Below are 21,227 nucleotides of genomic sequence, written 5' to 3' on the forward strand. Positions count from 1 at the left end.
GCCCCTAAAATCTAACCACCCAAGACCTAAAAGTCAAGGTGTAACTGAAGTTAAAACCAATATACCATTTCTCAAAGTCATACTCAAGGGGGTCCAGGAGATCTTGCTTGATTTTCTTTAAAGAATTGCTTAAAAGGGTTACTGAAGATCTGCCCTCAGGCCAAGTCATCAATGTCTGATTTGTGGGGGCCAGACAACTGCAAACCAGGCTGATAAGCTGTCAAAAGGGGCTTAAGGGCTCAAGCTAAATCTGTGGACCCTACCTAGTAATGTCACGTCCATTGTTCATATGGCCTTTCTGTTGCTCAATCCCATTCAATTGATTAGGACTGAGCTGCAATACCAAGCACAGCACTGTGTTTGGTATACTATGAAGCGGCCACAGAGATCGCTTCTTCTGATCGTCAGGAGTCAAACCTTCACCAGTCTAATATTGATGACCTATCCTGAGGATTGGCTATCAATATTTAACTTCCAGAAAATCCCTCTAAATTGTTCTAGGATAACAATTTTTCTGATGAAAAAATAAAATAAAAAACAATCCACTAACATATTTGGAGGGTCAGGAAGAAATGGGGAACAGATCAAAGAGCTTGATTGAAGAATCAGACTACACAGGATTTGTTTGTCGTCTGTTACCATGGAAACATGGACCTCCATAGCAATAAAAAACTTTAAATTAAACTTTTGCTTCACGTTATATGCATTGGAACAATAAAAAGGTACAAAGGAGCTTGTTCCCTTTACCTCCGTCCCCTGTACACTGACCTCAAAAGGAGGTAACCTATGAATGCATCTCCTTATCAATACACTGTTAGCAAAAAATAATGTGATTCCTTTACTCAGAACATTCATAATAATGTTAGGGAAAGAAATTCTCCCTTGATCAACCTTCTGTGTCAGTTGAGGATTCTGTAAAACAGCATCTTGGACCCTAGAAAGTATGACTGGCATGAGATTGGGCAATGCCAATAAAAGGTTTTTTTTTCTAGGTTTTAACTCATGTACACAATGTAAAAACTGTATCTAAAAAGTGTCTAAAGTGTCTAAAAAGTACTACATTAAGTAGTTTTAATATTTATTGTAGCCTTTGGTGCAGAGTTCAATGTAAATTTTATGGAACAGCCAAACATCAAAAATTGCTTAAAAACCTCTTGATGTAGCACATGTTCCCTTTGGGTTAATGAGACAAATCTATAAATTAATCAAAAGCTTGTTGCCAATTGATATGTGAACAAAGCTGTTGTCACGAAATTTATCACCATAGTTTAATTGGTACTAAGACCCATTCATAGAGAATTGCAACAGATTATTAACCAATTGCCTTTATGGTTTTTATTCTGTATTTCAATTTGTTAAAATTTGATAGCATTTTATTGTAAAAAACAAACAAAAAAAAAAACCCCTGTAAATTATAAAAACTGGTTAAAGGGTCACTGTGCTTTGAGAAAACACTTGATATATCAGAGTGCTAAGACCCTCACAGATAGTTAGCTAGAACGAGGGGAGAGAAGTGTTCACACATTGCCCTCTCTTCTCACTGCAGGGAATGGAATCAAGACGGGCCAACAGACTTACTATTATGTTTTGCTTCCTCTCATGCAACAAAAAGAAAGAGCGTGATATGTGAGCACTTCTGTCTCCTCATTTTCGCAATTGTTTGGTTGTCTGACCCTCAGCAATCAAACCTTTTGATGTCTCTATGACATACAATGCATTCGGACTTTCATATTTTGTTATGTTCAGCCTTGTGCTAAAATAAAAAAAAATACAAAATAAAATAAAAAAAATCATGTCCTCCCCCACCAATGTGCACTATATACCCCATAATGTGAAAGAGAAAGCAGAATTTTAGAAATTTTTGCTCATTTATTAAAAAGGAAAAACTAAAATTTTGCATGGACATAAGTAAGACATAAAGACCCTTTGCTATGACACTTGAAATTTATCTCTGGGGGCCTCCGTTTCTCTTAATCTTCTTTGAGATGTTTCTACACATTGACTGGAGTCCACCTGTGGTAAATTCAGTTCATTGGATGTGATTTGGCAAGACACAGCCCTGCCTATATAAAGGTGTCATACCTGACAATGCATATCGGAGCAAAAACCAAGCCATGAGGAGGAAAAAAACTGCCTGTAGATCTCAGAGACTGGATTGTGTAGAGGGAGATCTGGAGAAGGGTACAAATATATTTCTGCAGCACTGAAATTTCTCAAGGGCACAGTGGCCTCCATATTTCTTAAATGGAAGAAGTTTTAAACAGCCAGGGGAGAAGGTCCTTGATAAGCGCCTAACGGTCACTTTGGATGAGTTCCAAAGATCATGTGTGCAGATGGGAGAAACTTCCATCACTGCAGCACCTAAAGGACTCAGACTGTGAGAAACAAGATTCTCTGGTCCGATGAAACCAGAATTAAACGTTTTGGCCTCAATTCTAAGCAACATGTCTGGAGAAAACTAGACACGGCTCATCACCTGCCTGATACCATCCCTACAGTGAAGCATGGTGGTGGCAGCATTATGCTGTAGGGTGTTTTTAAGTGGTTGGGAAAGGGAGACTGGTCAGGGTTGAGGGAAAAGCTGAATAGAGCAAAGTACAGAGATATTCTTAATGAAAACCTGATCCAGAGTGCTGTAGACCTGAGACTTGGACAAAGGTCCACCTTCCAGAAAGACAATTACCCTAAGCACACAGCCAAGACAACACAGAAGTGGCTTAAAGAGGACCTTTCACCTGTATAAACGATGTTAACTGAGTATGCTGCCATATAGAGCAGCACCCGGGGATCTCACTGCACTTACTATTATCCCCGGGCGCCGCTCCGTTCTCCCGTTATAGGCTCCGGTACCTTTGCTTCTTAAGTTATAGTAGGCGGGTCTTCTCTTGTCCTGTGGGCGTCTCCTTCTCCTAGGCTGCAGCGCTGGCCAATCGCAGCGCACAGCTCACAGCCTGGGAGGTTTTTTTCTCCCAGGCTGTGAGCTCTGCGCTGCGATTGGCCAGCGCTGCAGCCTAGGAGAAGGAGACGCCCACAGGACAAGAGAAGACCCACCTACTATAACTTACAGAGCAAAGGTACCGGAGCCTATAACAGGAGAACGGAGCAGCGCCCGGGGATAACAGTAAGTGCAGTGAGATCCCCAGGCGCCGCTCTATATGTCAGCATACTCAGTTAACATCGTTTATACAGGTGAAAGGTCCTCTTTAAGGACAACTCTGTGAATGTCCTTGAGTGGCTCAGCCAAAGCCCTGACTTGAGCCCAGTCAAATATCTCTGGAAAGACCTGAAAATGGCTGCCACCAACGAACTCCATCCAACCTGACAGAACCTGAGAGAATCTGCATAGAAGAATGGCAGAAAATCCCCAAATCCAGGTGTGCATACCTTGTGGCATCATAACCAAGAAGACTGGATGCTGTAATTTATCCCAAAAGGTGCTTCAACTAAGTCCTGAGTAAAGGGTTGAATATTTAGGTCAATGCAAGATTTTAGTTTTTCCTTTTCAATAAATTTGCAAAGATTTCTAACATTCTGTTCTCATGTTGTGGGCTGTTGAGGGCAGAATGATGGGGTGAAAACTTGAATTTGATTTTATTTAGTACAAGGCCACAACATAACAAAATGTGACTAAAGTGAAAGGGTCTGAAGACTTTCCGAATGCATTGAATCAAAAGTTCTCTCAAAACTCTGTGACCTTTGAGCATCAAATGTGATTCTGTGACTATTGGAAAGAAACCCAATGAAGAATCTGATCTAAGTGGCTGCTGTAGGTTATACCAGGTCTACTCTAATGACAAGTATTGCTCATTAACCATCAGAAAGCGACTAAACACAAAGATGAGGAGCAGGAAGAAAGCTACTGACCATTCATAAATGTTCCTTGGGATGACAAACAGCCGTGGCTACAAAAATTACTAAAGTGTCTCTTGTAGTAAACATATTTTCTTACATTTCCATCTATTCCCTTGCATTCCAATGGTGTATAGTGAATAGAGGTCACCTGGGCATTAATACAGAGCAGCTACTATTATAAAGCATTCTTACATCACCTACTGATGCCAATGAATGGTACAATAGGCATTGAACAAAGACCCTTTTCTACAACTACAGTAGATCTTCAGTTACACTGGAGTCTAAAGAAACATGACTTCCATTGAAAAGATTAAATACATGGCAGGTAGGCTAAACGAGTGTAAGACATGCTTTTGTCTGGAATGAGCTACTCCTGGTCGGCAGCATATAGTGTTTATTTCTGTTTAATCGCGAATTGGTGCAAAAAGACAAGTTAGCTGTGACCTCAGAGTCCTTTGCAGGTGAATAGAAAGTTGGTGTAGCAGTCTTGAGTGGATCCATTACTGTTTTCAGTCCATTACTTCTTCTTTGCGTTAACATTTTTGCAGACCCAGTTCATTCCATCCTACAAAATAAAGGAAAATTTGTGAAAGGACTGTCTCGCTCCTCCCGATACGGCTGCTTTTATTTTTTTTTAAAGGCTCTTAAGATTAATCTATAGCAGGCACAGATAGGTATGTACCGTATGTGGGAACTACTGTGCGTTATATCCTTGGACAAAAATGATAATTACACACTTTTATCCAATGACAGACAAGTCAATGCATATTGAAATGGTCAAATTGAATATTTGGAGGCAGATGTATTAAGACTGACGTTTTAGATTCCAGTCTTAAAGGAGTTGTCCCTACCCATAATTTCACCCAGGCAGCCCCCCTGATGTTCGAATCGGAGCATATCATGCTCCGATGCTCTCCCTTGCCCTGCGTAGGATCGCACAGGGCAAGGGCTCTTTTATTTACCATAACACACTGCCGGGCAGAGGCTTCCACCCAGCAGTGTGTTCGGTGATGTCACCGGCTCTGATGGGCTGGCTTTAGCACTGCCCTAGCAATTTTATAGGCTAGGGCAGCGCTAAAGTCCACCCATCAGTGCCGGTGATGTCACCGGGCTTACTGCTGGGCGGAAGCCTTCTCCTGGCAGCCCCATGGAGAGCCCGGTTTGTCACAGGAACTCCAGAAAATGCTTTTGCCCTGCGCGATTTAGCGCAGGGCAAAGGAGTGCATCGGTGCATGAACTGCTCCGATGCTCAAGTAAGGGGGATGCCTGGGTGAAAATAGGGGTATGTCCGGGTTCAGCTCTGAACCTGGACAACCCCTTTAATAACCCCTATACCTGGAAGTGGATCTGCTAAATGACCCCTACATAACTTTGGCGGATCCACTGCCACTTCTAAATGCAAGACAGCTTCCTTGCTGTGTCACATTTAGACCACTTTCTACGCCTAAAACAGGTGTAGGAAATGCCAGCCCGTCCCCTTCCATGTCACGTCCACTTTTTTAGACCTCCACAATCTGCAGCAGAAATACAGTCTGTTTTATAAATAATCCTTAGTCTTTGCCAGGGTTAAAATCTTCCACCAGGCTATCCCAGTAGAGGAACAGCCTGCCGGAGTCCATCGTATCCAGCACAGCAGGAATGGGCTGGAGCACTGCCAGGCCCCAATGGCTATTAATGGGATCAGGTGGGGATCTAGGCCGTTTCCGGGATTAGGCAAGACAAAAATGATGCTTGCAGCATTTTTTCTCAGTCCGAATCCAGGCACTAATGGCGGAAACAGGCCGTATCCCCACCGGGTCCCATTATAGTCAATGGAACTAGGCCGGCAGAATCCGGCTAGGCCAGATACATGAACTTCAGCAGGCTGTTCCTTTGCCAAGACAGCCTGCTGGAAGATTTTAATGCTAGTGTGCAACTAGCCTATGGGTTGATATTCTACCCCTAAAACGCCAATTTGAACCAGGTCACTCCAATGACGTTTCCACCAAGACAATCTTCCCCATTGGGCAAAAAAGTCATTGCTACCCAGTGATGGCTCTGTGAGCTAGGCACCAAGGCCTTCTGTAAACGTTCCTAAAACACCTGATCACTCTACAGAGACCAAAGTCACCCAGACCAGCTTCAGAGGAAAGCTTTCGATTATCCTTTAGGAAACACTACAGCACTACACCTCACACAGTTCTGAGGTGGGCTCCATTTCTATGTTGCCAACAAACCCTCTTAGGAGACTGGTGCTCCAGTCAGAATATTCTGTGTTTGCACTGATGTGTAGGTACAGTCACTACGCTGGATCACAGCCGTGGCAGCTTCCTAGGGTATGGCAGAACTGAGGGCAGATGGCAGAAAACAACTCGCCTAAGAAGACTAATTCAGCCAAGGAGCATACCTGTGAACGGAGATTAAAATCTTTCTAATAAAGATGGACCCTGTGCAAGGGTGACTTGTGTCTATGAAGAGCCATACTGACTCCTGCTGTCTTCATACCGCCTGCTCTGTGGATCTTTTTTGGTATAACTGCATTGAAGTTTACTGCTTTTTTAGAACAGTTTTCACTTTCGCAAATGTTGCTGTAGGCGGCTTTTACATTTATAAAATCTCGTCACTGATGTGATTTAACCAATAAATTATTTTCTGATGATATGTTCCCTTTAAGTTTTATACTGTAAAACACTATGGTACAGTTAGAGGGGAAAACCATTGAAAAAATTAAAAATAAAAAAATCTGCCTAGAGCCACAGTTTCCATAACAAAGCCCATAAAATATAAGCGACATGTAGGAAATAAAACAGTTGAAGCATAGTAAGTGCAGTCGGTGCAGTGCGGGGAACACCAAAGTCTACGGCTTCACATAAAACCATTGGAATATCACCCAGGGTTTATAAGGCATAAGCACGAAGCTGGGTGCATTACATTACTAGGCGATGGCCGTGGTCACATAGGATAAAACTTGCCCTTTATCACTCGGCAAAGATTCTATTAAATCAAAGGACTGGGTTTCTAAACGTTAATCTATACTGCACAATACGGGCTCAGCCACTATGGAGGCGGATGGATGTAGGAGGTGACAGATGGTGCTTCAGTAAAGACGTTGCTGTGTTAATGTTAATGCTGGTTGCTTGTCCCATAAAGTGGATTTATAGGTTGGAACAGGTAACAGGCTTAAAGGAGAAGTAACATGATATTATTATAACGAGCAGGTTCTGTAGGGATAAACCATAGAAGACGACATTACATGGAGACAAATATCACCTAAACATACAGGTTAATAAAATCGATGGAAACACAGTGCAGTTATACTATCAATATGGTGGTATTCGATACGGTGTATTTGTTTCCCCATCTAAGGGCAGTATAGGACATCTGATCCACTTTTAGGGTGGGTTAACACGTGGCAGAGTTCTTCTGCGGAGGGCGAAATACACTGTAGGAATCCGCAACATAATGAGCTTGCAGAAAATATGAAGCTTCCTAAAGAGCATGCAGCAAATATCAAGATTTCTAAAGAGCATGCTGCAAAAAGTAGGATTTTTGTCTTACCTGTAAAATCCTTTTTTCAATGAGTTCATTGGGGGGGGGGGGGGGACACAGAAGACCATGGGTATAGCTGCTGCCACTAGGAGGAGACACTAAGAAAAAAAAAGTGTCAGCTCCTCCTCTCAGCTATACCCCTCCAGCAGACACTGAGCTAATCAGTTTATATGAAAGCAGTAGGGGCAGCCAGGAGAAGCCAACAGAAAATAATAAAAAGTAAGAAAGGTGAAGATGGGTCAGAATCAAGAACCGGAGGGACCCATCAAGGAGAGCCATTAATGTACTTACGAGGTGGGAGCTGTCCCCCCACCCCCCCCAATGAACTCAGCGAGAAAAGGATTTCACAGGCAAGACAAAAATCATACTTTCTCGCTCGTATCATTGGGGGACACAGAAGACCATGGGACGTTAAAGAGCAGTACCATGGGGAGGGACCAAGACCAGAACGAATCCAAGGCCTGTAATAAAGGCCCCGCACAGAATTGCGGGGGGAGGACAAACCCGGGCCCCTGAAAAAGGACAGGAAGAGCCATTCCCAGGAAGGCCAGCCCCGGGGACATAAGCCACGCTTAGGAGACTTCGGAAGAAGTGGAGAGCACACCGAATATCGACAAAATGGACAAGAATGAAAACAAGTCAGGCGCCAGAGCAACAGACCGACTATGGAATATACCGGAGAGAGAAAACATAGTTTGGGCCCAGAAGACTTCTAAGGAAGGTGATACCCAAGGACCAAAAGGAGAAGAGCTCTCGAGCAGAACTATTAACAAATCAGGGCTAGAGAACCTGGATGTCAGGCATGACCATGGCCCACAAGAAAAGAATATCGAGGGAGAGAAAAAGACACAATGGGAACAAGGCAGTGGAACCGACCCAAAAAAAAAAAAATATATAATTTCTAAAGATTGGGGAGACACCTGGTAGGAAAAGTGTGTCCTCCGGGATAAAAAAAACATCCCCTTTAGACCTACAGCCAAGGGGTTTGTCTCTTAAGAATGTTCCTCAAGGAGAATGACAATGTGGTATGCAGAAACATGGAGAGGAGAACCTTGAGCTCCATAACAAGATGAGAGAAGCCATCCGATACCTATGGAGGGCTGCCTGAACTGGCAGACCTAACCAGAAGCTAAAGAAAAAGTACCGAGGCCAAGGGAATGGGTAGAAGCAAAGTACATGTCTGAAAACATAAAAGTTGCGTAAACCCATTAGACACCATCGACCGCCACTGCGGACCAACTCTGCCTAAAGAAGAAAAGGAGGCTATGAGAGGAATGTACAAAAAACGGCCAGACGGGAACCAGATATGGGATAAATACTGCGCCAGGAAGGGAGTGCGGATGTCGAACGCTACAAAGTCCAAGAAAAAAAAACCCGGTAACGGAACCATACTACCCACGCAGATACTCCACAGCAGAAATGGGGCCTACAAGAACGCAACGGCTATGGAAACTGGCCAAGCAGATGGCTGATACGGTTCAGTAGAGAACTAGTGTAAGTGGTGACAACAATGACAGTACGACCGCCGTACCTGGTGAGGGAAGCAGTGCAGACAACTCACAGAGGCAAACTGGATAAGTGCATACCCAAACTTCCACAAGGAGGGAACACTGATGCTGTCACCGTAGCAGATGGTAGAGGCAATGCACGACATGTGAAGGGAACAAGGGACTAAACCAGCGCCACAGAAATCGGTAGGTTATACCAGGTACAGAAAACCGCACTAGCACCCACCAGAAGTGAGCAAACCCATCACCTGTAGCATGGCTTGGTATGGGCATTTGACCAGCGCCATAAGGAATAAGTGAACCTATCAGCCACCGCCTCAGGAACACCATGCATACCATGCCTGGCAAATGTGTTGCAGAAAACCGCACGAAATGCCAGGGTTGATCCCCCACATGGAGGAAGGGGATGCGGCAAGAACCTCTGGTGCCGCGCCCACTGACAATGCGTCCTGTAAGCCAGAACCAGTGACTGTCAGCATTTGAAGGCAGAACGCAAAAACTCCCCCTGGGAAGGGTTCACACATTAGTAGCCACGAAACAGGAGTAGCCCAAAAATCTAAGGCAAGTGCAAAGACTGTCTCATAGGGGGGGGCATACCGGCACCCATGGTCTCTCCAGAGGGGAGACTCCACCTGAAAATGAGGTCAAACAGCAGTAGCCAAGAAACTGTTGGTAGTGCAATACTCCACCGGGGAAGGAAGAAAACTGGCAACCCGTGGAGACGTTCCACCTACTGAAGGAGTGTGGACGCCAAGCGTGCCAAGAAAAAGCAACAAGATTAGAATCCGCTGCATGGGGACTCAAGGCACGAAGAGAGGGTACCCTGCCTATGAAAAAAGAGCAATGATACAGAATGAATAGGATCCAGTGGTAATGCAAATACTCCATATAAGAAAGGAGGGTAATGCGACAGGCTGTACAGTATCCAGTGGAAGTGCAAGTACTCCGCCTATGGAAGGGGGTAATGCTACAGGATTTACAGTATCCTAGTCGCAAGTAGCTAGCGGTAGGGCAAGCACGCCACCTATCCATTGCGCCACTGGCTCTGCTGTAGCTGTAAAGAGGACACAGTGTAAGCCTGAACGTGGAGCACTACAAGCACTAAGATAACAAACTGGTCACACACTGCTATAGGGCGATAGAAGGGAAAAGGTAGGTAATACTTACCTAGACTGTTTCTTCCCAACCTGATTCCAGCACTGTCACCTTCCTTATGCTAACCCTTGGGGAGGGCGGCTACACTGGTAACAGGGGGACTTCTGGAAGTAGCAGCAAAGTGACACTGTAGCTGGCGGGTAACAGGATTTGAGATCCACTGTTCCCCCTCGTCTTCCAGAGGTGGGGAACGAGCAGCGGGCTTGAGGACCCACTGGTCTCCCCCCTCAAGTGTGGGGAAAACAGGTGGTTGGAGGCTGCCTGTAGTCTGATCAGAAAAATAAAAAAGCTTTGGCAGACCTGCAGAAAAAAAGTGTCTGCCTCCTACGGACACGAAGCTAAAACGGATTAGCTCAGTGTCTGCAGGAGGGGTATAGCTGAGAGGAGGAACTAACACTTTTTTGCTTAGTGTCGCCTCCTAGTGGCAGCAGCTATACCCATGGTCTTCTGTGTCCCCCAATGATACGAGCGAGAAATCAAAATTCATAATGAGCATGCAGCAAATATCACGATTCCTAAAGAGCATGCAGCAAATATCACGATTCCTAAAGAGCATGCAGCAAATATCACGATTCCTAAAGAGCATGCAGCAAATATCAAGATCTGCAGCGCACCATGAAATTCACTTGGATTTTTTCTGCATCATATAGATGGGGTTTTCAAAACCTGACTCGGAAACAATCAGAAACTTTAGATTCATTACTTTCAAATAAAAGGTTTCTTACAGGGGCTTTGTGAGCGTTTTATACCGATGACCTATCCAGTATCTGATCGGAGGAGTTTGGACACCCGGGACCCCACCAATCAGCAGTTTCAGGAGGTCACAGCATTCCAGTGACCACCACGGCCTTCTCACAGATTTCCCTAGGCCAGCAACGTCATGTTTACTGGTCAAGTGGCCTAGGCGCAGAGCTGCGATACAAAGCACAGCCACTATACAATGTACGGCGCTGTCCTTGGCGAGTGGCCTACGCAGATAGCCGATTGTGGGGATCCCGTGTGTCAGACTCCCAACCGATGACCTATCTCTGGAGCCAGGTAAGGCTGGTTCTAGCTTTGTTAGAAAGAGATTGTCCTGTACTCTATAATGTCTGGTTTTTATATTTTTTTTTACCAATCACGGCGTGACCCTTTAATATCTGGTAGGCAAGTTGTTTGGGCTGAGTGATCCACAAACTGAAATTGGATTCCTAAGTGGTTAAATGGTGACATCACACTATCTGCATTTGCCATTAACCGGCACTCTAATCAATAAAATATCTATCCTACAGGCATCTTCCCATCCACCACCTGACTGCGGAGAGTAATGCGAGTGCAGTGAAATCTGCTAAAGTATCAGATGCGTCTCTGGAATGAAGTCATCCCATGCTACTGTAGCCTGATATCTATCTGCCCGTATCAGGAGCCATCATGCCAAACATGAGACACGGCCCTTCATTAAATTTTCAATGTGGGTTTATTGGCTGAACCAGAACAGCTGAGGCAGCGCAAAAAACAATAAAGATCAGCTGACACCTTCCCCGCTGCCTCGTCCGATAGGTCTGCACCACCGAAACCTTTGGTGTAGTCGACTCATCTATCACATAGATCTGTTAAACAATAACGTCTGCTCAAATAGCCTGAAATCTATGGAGTGCTGCACATTAGTGTGAGAAAAAGGGAGTAATCAGCAGTCATTCAAAGGGGGACGTGAAGTGCGTGGGAACGGCATGGTGCCAGGATGAGGCTTGCACATCGGCATTTTAACAAAGCTTGTACAAAAACACATAAGCAAGGACAGGGCCGGAGATCTGTGAACCTGTAGAGGATATTCGTGAACCTGCCCCGTGATTACTGGCCAATCGTTTCCTGGACCGGACGACTAAAATGTTAGAACTTCAACCACATCAGTAAATGCAGAGCGAGATTAAGAAGCCAAGTATCACACCGAGCAGACTCCATCATGACAAACTGGGGGGGGGAGCTGCAATAAGATCCTGGAATAGCAAGCAGGCTTGAAACGCGTGATGTCTCCAGCACTCGATATCTGTCAGCCCTAATGACATCTCAAGCGGTGATAGGATCAGAGTTCAGTGCGACGTCAGTGCCAGGCCACAGAAATAACCACATATATATGCACAGATCAGGGACGCAGCCAGAGAGATTTATTCAATAGGGTTTTTTTAATTTTTTTATTAAAAGTTAATTTGAAGGGGACTTTTCGCCGCTCCCAACATGTCTGTTTTAGTAACTACTCCCCATGTAATAATTCTGGAGCATATTTTCTAAATAACTCTGCATTGTGCCATCCCTCAGTTATTCTACCTATTAATAAATTTACAACTGGGTGTGTCCTCTACATAGTCTGGCTCTGTCCAAGCAGTCTTGAAAGGGTAAGGGTATAGTCACACAGCGCAAAATCCGCAACAAAATCTGCATAATTTACATGGGGAATCGTTGTATAGCACTGTGCTTGGTGATGGGGGGGGGTCCCGGGTGTTGGCCCGCCACGATCTAGGTCATTATTATATATATATATATATATATATATATATATATACACATACATACACACACACACACACACACACAGTCAGGTTCATAAATATTGGGACATCGACAGGATTCTAACATTTTTGGCTCTATACACCACCACAATGGATTTGAAATGAAACAAACAAGATGTGCTTTAACTGCAGACTGTCAGCTTTAATTTGAGGGTATTTACATCCAAATCAGGTGAACGGTGTAGGAATTACAACAGATTGCATATGTGCCTCCCACTTGTTAAACAACCAAAAGTAATGGGACAGAATAATAATCATAAATCAAACTTTCACTTTTTAATACTTGGTTGCAAATCCTTTGCAGTCAATTACAGCCTGAAGTCTAAAACGCATAGACATCACCAGATGCTGGGTTTCATCCCTGGTGATGCTCTGCCAGGCCTCTACTGCAACTGTCTTCAGTTCCTGCTTGTTCTTGGGGCATTTTCTCTTCAGTTTTGTCTTCAGCAAGTGAAATGCATGCTCAATCGGATTCAGGTCAGGTGATTGACTTGGCCATTGCATAACATTCCACTTCTTTCCCTTAAAAAACGCTTTGGTTGCTTTTGCAGTATGCTTTGGGTCATTGTCCATCTGCACTGTGAAGCGCCGTCTAATGAGTTCTGAAGCATTTGGCTGAATATGAGCAGATAATATTGCCCGAAACACTTCAGAATTCATCCTGCTGCTTTTGTCAGCAGTCACATTGTCAATAAATACAAGAGAACCAGTTCCATTGGCAGCCATACATGCCCACGTCATGACACTACCACCACCATGCTTCACTGATGAGGTGGTATGCTTAGGATCAAGAGCAGTTCCTTTCCTTCTCCATACTCTTCTCTTCCCATCACTCTGGTACAAGTTGATCTTGGTCTCATCTGTCCATAGGATGTTGTTCCAGAACTGTGAAGGCTTTTTTAGATGTCGTTTGGCAAACTCTAATCTGGCCTTCCTGTTTTTGAGGCTCACCAATGGTTTACATCTTGTGGTGAACCCTCTGTATTCACTCTGGTGAAGTCTTCTCTTGATTGTTGACTTTGACACACATACACCTACCTCCTGGAGAGTGTTCTTGATCTGGCCAACTGTTGTGAAGGGTGTTTTCTTCACCAAGGAAAGAATTCTTCGGTTATCCACCACAGTTGTTTTCCATGGTCTTCCGGGTCTTTTGGTGTTGCTGAGCTCACCGGTGTGCTCCTTTTTAAGAATGTTCCAAACAGTTGTTTTGGCCACGCCTAATGTTTTTGCTATCTCTCTGATGGGTTTGTTTTGTTTTTTCAGCCTAATGATGGCTTGCTTCACTGATAGTGACAGCTCTTTGGATCTCATCTTGAAAGTTGACAGCAACAGATTCCAAGTGCAAATAGCACACTTGAAATTAACTCTGGACCTTTTATCTGCTCATTGTAATTGGGATAATGAGGGAATAACACACACCTGGCCATGGAACAGCTGAGAAGCCAATTGTCCCATTACTTTTGGTCCCTTAACACGTGGGAGGCACATATGCAAACTGTTGTAATTCCTACACCGTTCACCTGATTTGGATGTAAATACCCTCAAATTAAAGCTGACAGTCTGCAGGTAAAGCACATCTTGTTAGTTTCATTTCAAATCCATTGTGGTGGTGTATAGAGCCAAAAATGTTAGAATTGTGTCGATGTCCCAATAATTATGGACCTGACTGTGTATATGTATGTATGTATGTGATTGTTTATATATATATATATATATATATATATATATATATATATATATATATATATATAAAAAAAACACTCAGAAAACCCATTTAACATCTGCAACACAGGTCAATTTGCACTGCACATTTTTTTCTGCAGCCTATGGGAGAGATCTGGTAAAATCTCCTTCACATTGCTGGTTCTGTAATACGTTGCAGGCTTTCTGCATGCAACCTCACAGTACAAGCCACAGCATACCTGCCACGTGTGAACATACCCCAAGACGGTGGAGGTACACACCCTATTGACAAGATTAAGGAAACGGGCCAGTTTATTAGATAATACATTTCCAAGAGATATATCAGGAGGACTTGCAATACTAAGCATAAAACAATGCTCCAGTACTGGTATTAAATGGTGAATATGAGTAGTAATTAAAAAATATAGACACATCAGGAGAAGTGATGGTCCGCTTTAAAACAACTGCCATTGAATTGAACTATCTGGAGAGAATTCCAATATTAAAGACCGGACACCCTCCAATAACCATTTTGTATTGCTCTTCACCATTTATCACATTTTATTTTAAATTAAGCAATTTTGCAGAGTCTCGAATTTAAAAAACTAAAAAGCTTACTGTTCTATGTGTACAGTCCCTTTGTAGACCAATGCATCTCCATGGTTACAGACTACAAATAAAACCTCCTGTAGTCTGATCCTGTAGTCACATGTTACTACATGGACTCTGTCTCCTCTCCTGTAGGTCCAAGCTTTTTTCAGAGCGTTAAATGTGTTTTCCAGGCGTTTAATACTGATGGCCCATCTATTTATGATGAGTTGTGGTGGGGGGGTCCTGACTCCTGGCACCCCCGCCGATCAGCTGTTTGAACAACCACAGCACTCTAGTGGGCGCCGCAGCCTCTTAGGTCAGCGACATCATGGGTCACATAGCCTAGACACAGCTCAGTCCCATTCAAGTGAATGGGCCTGGGCTGCAATACCAAGCACAGCCACTATACGCTGTACGGCGCTGTGCTTGGAAAGCAGTGATCAGATATTGATGAGCTATCCTGATTGATAGGATATCATTATGTAACTCCCATAATACCCCGTTTTTTACGTTTGCGATATACGTTATGTCAAATTGAAATTTGCCCCTCTCAGCAGTACAATCTGACCAAGCGGCTCTCAAACCAAAAAGGTAGTACCTCCCTTAGCTTATAAAATGCCATAACATAATCTAAATCCATAGCCTAAAGCAAGAGCTGGTAAAAAGAATAATATCCCGCAGAGACATCAATAGTTGTGGAGAGCTCCCGTCGATAAAAGGAGAGCACTGGACTTCTATGTTGAGTTAAGTAAAACTCAAGCTGCTTTTTAGCAAAGGAATTTCTCAGGAACCCCACAAGCTTCAACTTGCTGTTCAGACTTCAAGGAGCAGACACTACAATGAAACCTGCAAGCTGGAAGTGACCGAGAAGGTTGCACTCTATATATATATTAAAAAAAAAAAAAAAAAGTCTCTCCCCTGCCACCTAGTGGTGATCAAGGTCTATGCGACTGAACGACGACAGCATGCAACATGAGCAAGGAAAGCAAGTGTCATGTGGGAGGCACTAGAATGGAAGGGGTTAATTCTCTGCGGCTGTCTCCTACTATTCGGGTATGATAGGGAGGATCAGAAGACTGGCAAAGGCAGGCTTCCCTTAGATAACCTGATAGGAAGCCTGGAGCAGGCCAGGGAGGAGGCAGCCCCACTGGCAATGAAGGAAGGATGGATTGTGAGAGGACGTGTGGAAGAGGCAGCTGGGAGAGCGTGGACGGCAGCCAGGGAGAGAGTCAGCAAGCATTCTGTGCAAGGAGATATCAAGGCAAGAATCCCATTGCTACAGCAGTGGAGCTGAAATAAGAGGCATGTACAGAGCCCGCTCTCGGCAGTTACCTAGTAAGGGCCTGCAATGCATTTTACTTGACAGACGCACCGTGCCGCTCCTCCCAAGAGGTCACGGAAGCCAGATTCTTAAAGGGAACGCTCCCATTTGGCTGAATCTTATTTTATAAAGAAGTCTTTGCTGCAGGAAGGAAGTGCAAGCAATTCGGCAGAAAGAGCCATTGCCGGGAATGTTTCTTATTCACTTCATGCAATGGCCATAATGGATGCACCCAAATATAAGTGCATTTGTGCCAACGTTCACCCAGTCAGCTATGGCAGGGTTTCCAGAGGTCAGTACATGTGACATTTGTAGCGGAAATCTGGTGAAATCTGTACACATAGGCCAGTTCTACCAGTTATGTTTGGTGCCCAATATGGTCAAATACCTGAAAATGATGTAAATGCAGCAGATCGACCTGGGGCGTGCCATCTCTCCTTGGGGAGGGCACCTTAATCAGCGTGAGGAGACTTATAGGCCATACATGCTCCTCTGGAATTCTGGGAAGAAAGGGATGCAAATGCACTCTTAACAAGCTCTGCCTCTGGTGCCACCAGATGTAAAGGCAGCTATCCAATCAATGTTCAGCTCTTAAAATAAGCCTTGAGACATGACTCAGATATTAAATAAGCCAGCACCCCATCTGCAGACAGCTGTTTCAGGGCGATTGCCTCTCATCAGTGCAGAGAACTAGCTTAACTTGATGATAGGCCTAAGGCTACTTTCACACTAGCGTTCGGGTGTCCGCTCGTGCGCACCGTTTGAAGGGGCTCACGAGCGGCCCCGAACGCATCCGTCTGGCCCCAATGCATTCTCAGTGGAGGTGGATCCACTGAGAATGCATCCGCCTGCCAGCGCTCAGCCTCCGCTCCGCTCAGTGAGCGGACACCTGAACGCTGCTTGCAGCGTTCGGGTGTCCGCCTGGCCGTGCGGAGGCGAGCGGATCCGTCCAGACTTACAATGTAAGTCAATGGGGGCGGATCCGCTTGAAGATGACACCATATGGCTCAATCTTCAAGCGGATCCGTTCCCCATTGACTTACAATGTAAAGTCTGAACAGATCCGCTCAGACAACTTTCACACTTAGAAAATATTCTAAGTTTTAATGCAGACGCATCCGTTCTGAACGGATGCGAACGTCTGCATTATCGGAGCGGATCCGTCTAATGAAACATCAGACGGATCCGCTCCGAACGCAAGTGTGAAAGTAGCCTAAGTCACCCAGTTAAGCCAGTTCTCTGCTCTGCACTGATGAAGGGCAATCGCCCCAGAACAGCTGTCTGCAGATGAGGTGCTGGCTTATTTAATATCTGAGTCATGTCTTAAGGCCTGTTTAAAGGGTGGAACGCTGACTTATAGGATCACTGCCTTACATCTGGTGGCATCAGGGGCGGAGCTTGTTAAGAGCTCATTTGCAGATCGACCTAGATACCAAAGTTCACGGGGGTTACAGATAAATGCACAGAATGGGAAAATCCACGACATTCAGGTCAGAGCCAAACATGCAAAACTTTGAAGTCAAATATTCTATAGAAAGCTTGGGAACCTGAGAGGCTAAGAAAATAAGCATAAATATGTGCCAGCACTTGTGTGAGCCAACATACTACGTGTAACCAGTGGTGGGCAAGTCGCTGAAGGACGACAGCTACAGAGGGTCCGTTTTAGACTTCCTATAGAAGACAAAGTAAAAACAGGCCAAGAAAAAAAAAATGCCATAAAGCAATGGCCAAATGTTTCCAGTGTACTACAGCCAGATGACATGAATAAAGATATAATAAGAGACGATATTAGCCCTCATGGTCTAACTAGATTGCACTACGCCAGTTACGACTAACTGCAGATTGCGCAGATGATAAAATAAGGGGGCGACAGATTGATGGACCTCTCCCAACTTCAGCAATGCCCAGAGGCGTAGCTATAGGGCTGGGGTGGCTAACCTCCGCCACTCCAGCTGTGATAAAAGTGCAACTCCCAAGATGCACAGAACTCCATAGAAATGAATGGAGCATGCTGGGAGTAGTAGTTTCATCACAGCTGGAGTGCCGGAGGTTAGCCATCCCTGTTATAGTGGGGAGCAGGGGAAGCGGCAGCTACGGGGCTCAAACTCAGAAGGGACTAAAAGATCTTATTGTCAGGGCCCCCTCAATAGTATCATACAATGACAGTATATACAGTGACCTGACATACGGTATATACGCGTAGGAAATGGATGGAGCGGCTGCCGGGCCGGAGAGAGCAATCTTGACTAGCCGCAGGAGTGAGGGTTGCGAAGAAGTTGCTGATGGGGTTGCCCCGTTCAAATATTTGCTGTGGGGTCCAGTTCTAGTTTCGCCAAAGGCAATGGCGGTTCTTCGCTGTGCCCACTGGGGACCAATAAGCCGCCTGTCGTCCTAGCTGGGATTCAGCGCACACCGAAGCTTCCAGTATAAAGCCGCTCCTTTAAACAGAGGACACTTATGAAAAATGCATCCTGCCAGGGAGCCGTAATGCAGTCGGGCTGTATGTATTTTTCATTAGAACCCTTTATCAATATGGTAAACCTATTTGGAGCGCAGAGACAGACTGTGTGTGAAAAGGGAAGGGGGATGATGAGAGGTTGGGTGAGAAAGGGAGGGAGCGTGATAGAAAGAGACACGCAGACAGCTGTGGAGCCAGTGAAAGCAAGGGAAGCAGTCACAGTGACAGGCTCAAAAGAGACAGCCAGCTGTTCCTCTGATTGATATGAGCCTAAAAAAAAAAAAAAAAAAGGAGTGGGATGCGGGGAAGCTTAAAGGAGCCGTACGTGCCGGGTCAGAAAGGAAAACGACGTAGACTGTTCACTGGTCACATTGAGAGGCAGCCCAGGACTGAACAAAGAAAACACAATCCAAGGAGATGGGCAGGCACCGCTGATGTGGGCGAGAGTGGCTGAAAACAATGGGAAGCGGGAGAGACAGGCAAGCGGCGCACAGGTCACTGCAACCCAGGGGAGGCAGGCAGACGGGGGATAATGGGGAGATGCAGAGGAATGAATATTCAGGTTCAGCGTGCTGGAAAACGAACAGAGATTTCCACGTTCTCTGAAATGATCGAGTATTGGAAACTGAGGACAGTAATCTTCTCTGCACGGACAATAGGTCATTTTACGGTATTATGCCGATATCACATAGTACCGCAAAGCTCAATATAACATGTATGTTATATGTTAGAAAAAAAAAAAAAAAAATACACATAAAAGGAGACTAAAACAAGATACTGAATTCTGCATTCAAATATGTATGAAACCAGTGACGACTGGGCGACCATCCCCTAAGGGGCCAGCGCTGTGGACAGATTCGGATATTATATACAATTTACAGACTCGTATCAATCCCATTCCCTGCTACACCTGCACATTACGTAGGTAAACTACCTCCCACATGTTTCTCCCGCTGCTTGTGCTTTCCTGATCGGAACAGAGTGTCCTGAGTGGGCTGAAATGTAGATATCTTCGCTTTTGCACTTTGAGGGGGGGACGAAACAGCAGGTCTGAAACATGCCAATGCGATCTGCTATACTAGATCAGATAATTGAGGCTTCAGAAGGTTTTTTTCTTGACACTAGATAGCGGGTTTCTGACTAACACAATTTCAAAGAAAATACCTGAATATTGGAAGTAAAGCGGTTAGGTGCTATCTTTACATCGACTCAGACACTGCTTCAATAGCTTCTAGTTTTCTTCCAGGCTGGAGTATTCCTATGGAATTCCATAGGATATGCCATAACTGATCGATGCAGCTGCCACCCCAGGTACGGCACCCACGTGCAGAATGAAGGTCCCCTGTCCCACCTGGTGAGGTGGCCATTGGTCACTGTATATCCCATTCTCCACACATCTATTAGGAATTTCTGGCATTTATGTGGATACGTCAGAAATCTTTAAAGGGGATATCTCCTGGTTAATGCTGCGGCCTCTTACGAGACTGCTGAAGTCACGTTCATCGGGCACATGGCCTAAGAGCAGGCCAGTCCCATTCAAGTCAATGGGCCTCAGCTGCAAGCACAGCCGTTATACAATGTGGAGGCCACAGAGCTATGTTAGGAGTGCCCTTTCAACCCCATTTTGTTCACCCACTCAGCAGTCTAGCGTCCATTGGCTTCCATATTTTCTCTACTGTCTCCCGAGTGGCCCCCGTCACCGCTCTGTCATGAGCAGCACAAGTTTTAGCTTCGGCCTAGTAAAGGTCTGCAACCATTGGAGTGAAATGGAGCAGTGCTGCAGTTGTCAGCTCCGTCCACTACACAACGGATGGAACTGGGTGGTTCCGAGACCGAAGCTACAACTAAATAGCGGATAAGTGGGGAGGCAGGGTGTTTGACACCAGCCGATCTGACACTGATGGCCTATTAATATCAAAATCCTAGACAAACCCTTTAAAGTGGATATCCCTTTTAAATTAGAGGTCTTGGATGAATAAAAAGCTGGAAGGACTTCTGACTCGAGGCCAGACTATTCTGGAAGCTTGTTTGCTTCTAAAAGGTTTTCTATGTGGAACAAAAAACACCTATATAGTATAGTACAGCGAGCACCCAAAGTGTCCAAACACCCAATAAATGACACCATCTGCCCAAATAGTGCTAACTACTGAGCACACTAGTCCTGATCAAAGAGCTGTAAGCGAGTAAGACCTAAGGGATATTTATAATACAGCTGATTTCACCAGGGGTAGTAGTGGTCAGCCAGGTATCCTCATAATCAGTGTTTAGGTCAGGGATTTTGAGTCAAAACCAGGTGCGGCTCTAAACACAGAACAGGTGCAGATCTTTCCCTTAGGCTCCATTCACACATCCGCAATTCCATTCCGCATTTTGCGGAACGGAATTGCGGACCCATACATTTCTATAGGGCCGCACGACGTGCGGCCCCGATCCGGAATTGCGGACCCGCACTTCCGGGTCCGCAATTCCGATCCTTAAAAAAATAGAACATGTCCTATTCTTGTCCGCAATAGCAGACAAGAATAGGCATATAGTCTCTTAGTGCCGGCAATGTGCGGTCCGCAAAATGCGGAACGCACATTGCC

The 21,227-nt window shown here is 45.0% G+C and overlaps 1 protein-coding gene across 1 annotated transcript in view; it reads right to left on the reverse strand.

Moving 5' to 3' along the window:
• Window positions 1–3,428: 3,428 nt before the first annotated feature.
• Window positions 3,429–21,227, reverse strand: part of ARL3 (ADP ribosylation factor like GTPase 3) — a 54,010-nt gene continuing 36,211 nt past the window's right edge. The window contains exon 6 of the mRNA XM_040435765.1: window positions 3,429–4,417. Within this exon, the coding sequence (XP_040291699.1) occupies window positions 4,370–4,417 (48 nt within the window). The 3' untranslated portion in view covers window positions 3,429–4,369. The remainder of the gene's footprint in view (window positions 4,418–21,227) is intronic.

Source organism: Bufo bufo, chromosome 6, assembly GCF_905171765.1.
Source record: "Bufo bufo chromosome 6, aBufBuf1.1, whole genome shotgun sequence".
Classification (NCBI taxonomy): Eukaryota; Metazoa; Chordata; class Amphibia; order Anura; family Bufonidae; genus Bufo; species Bufo bufo.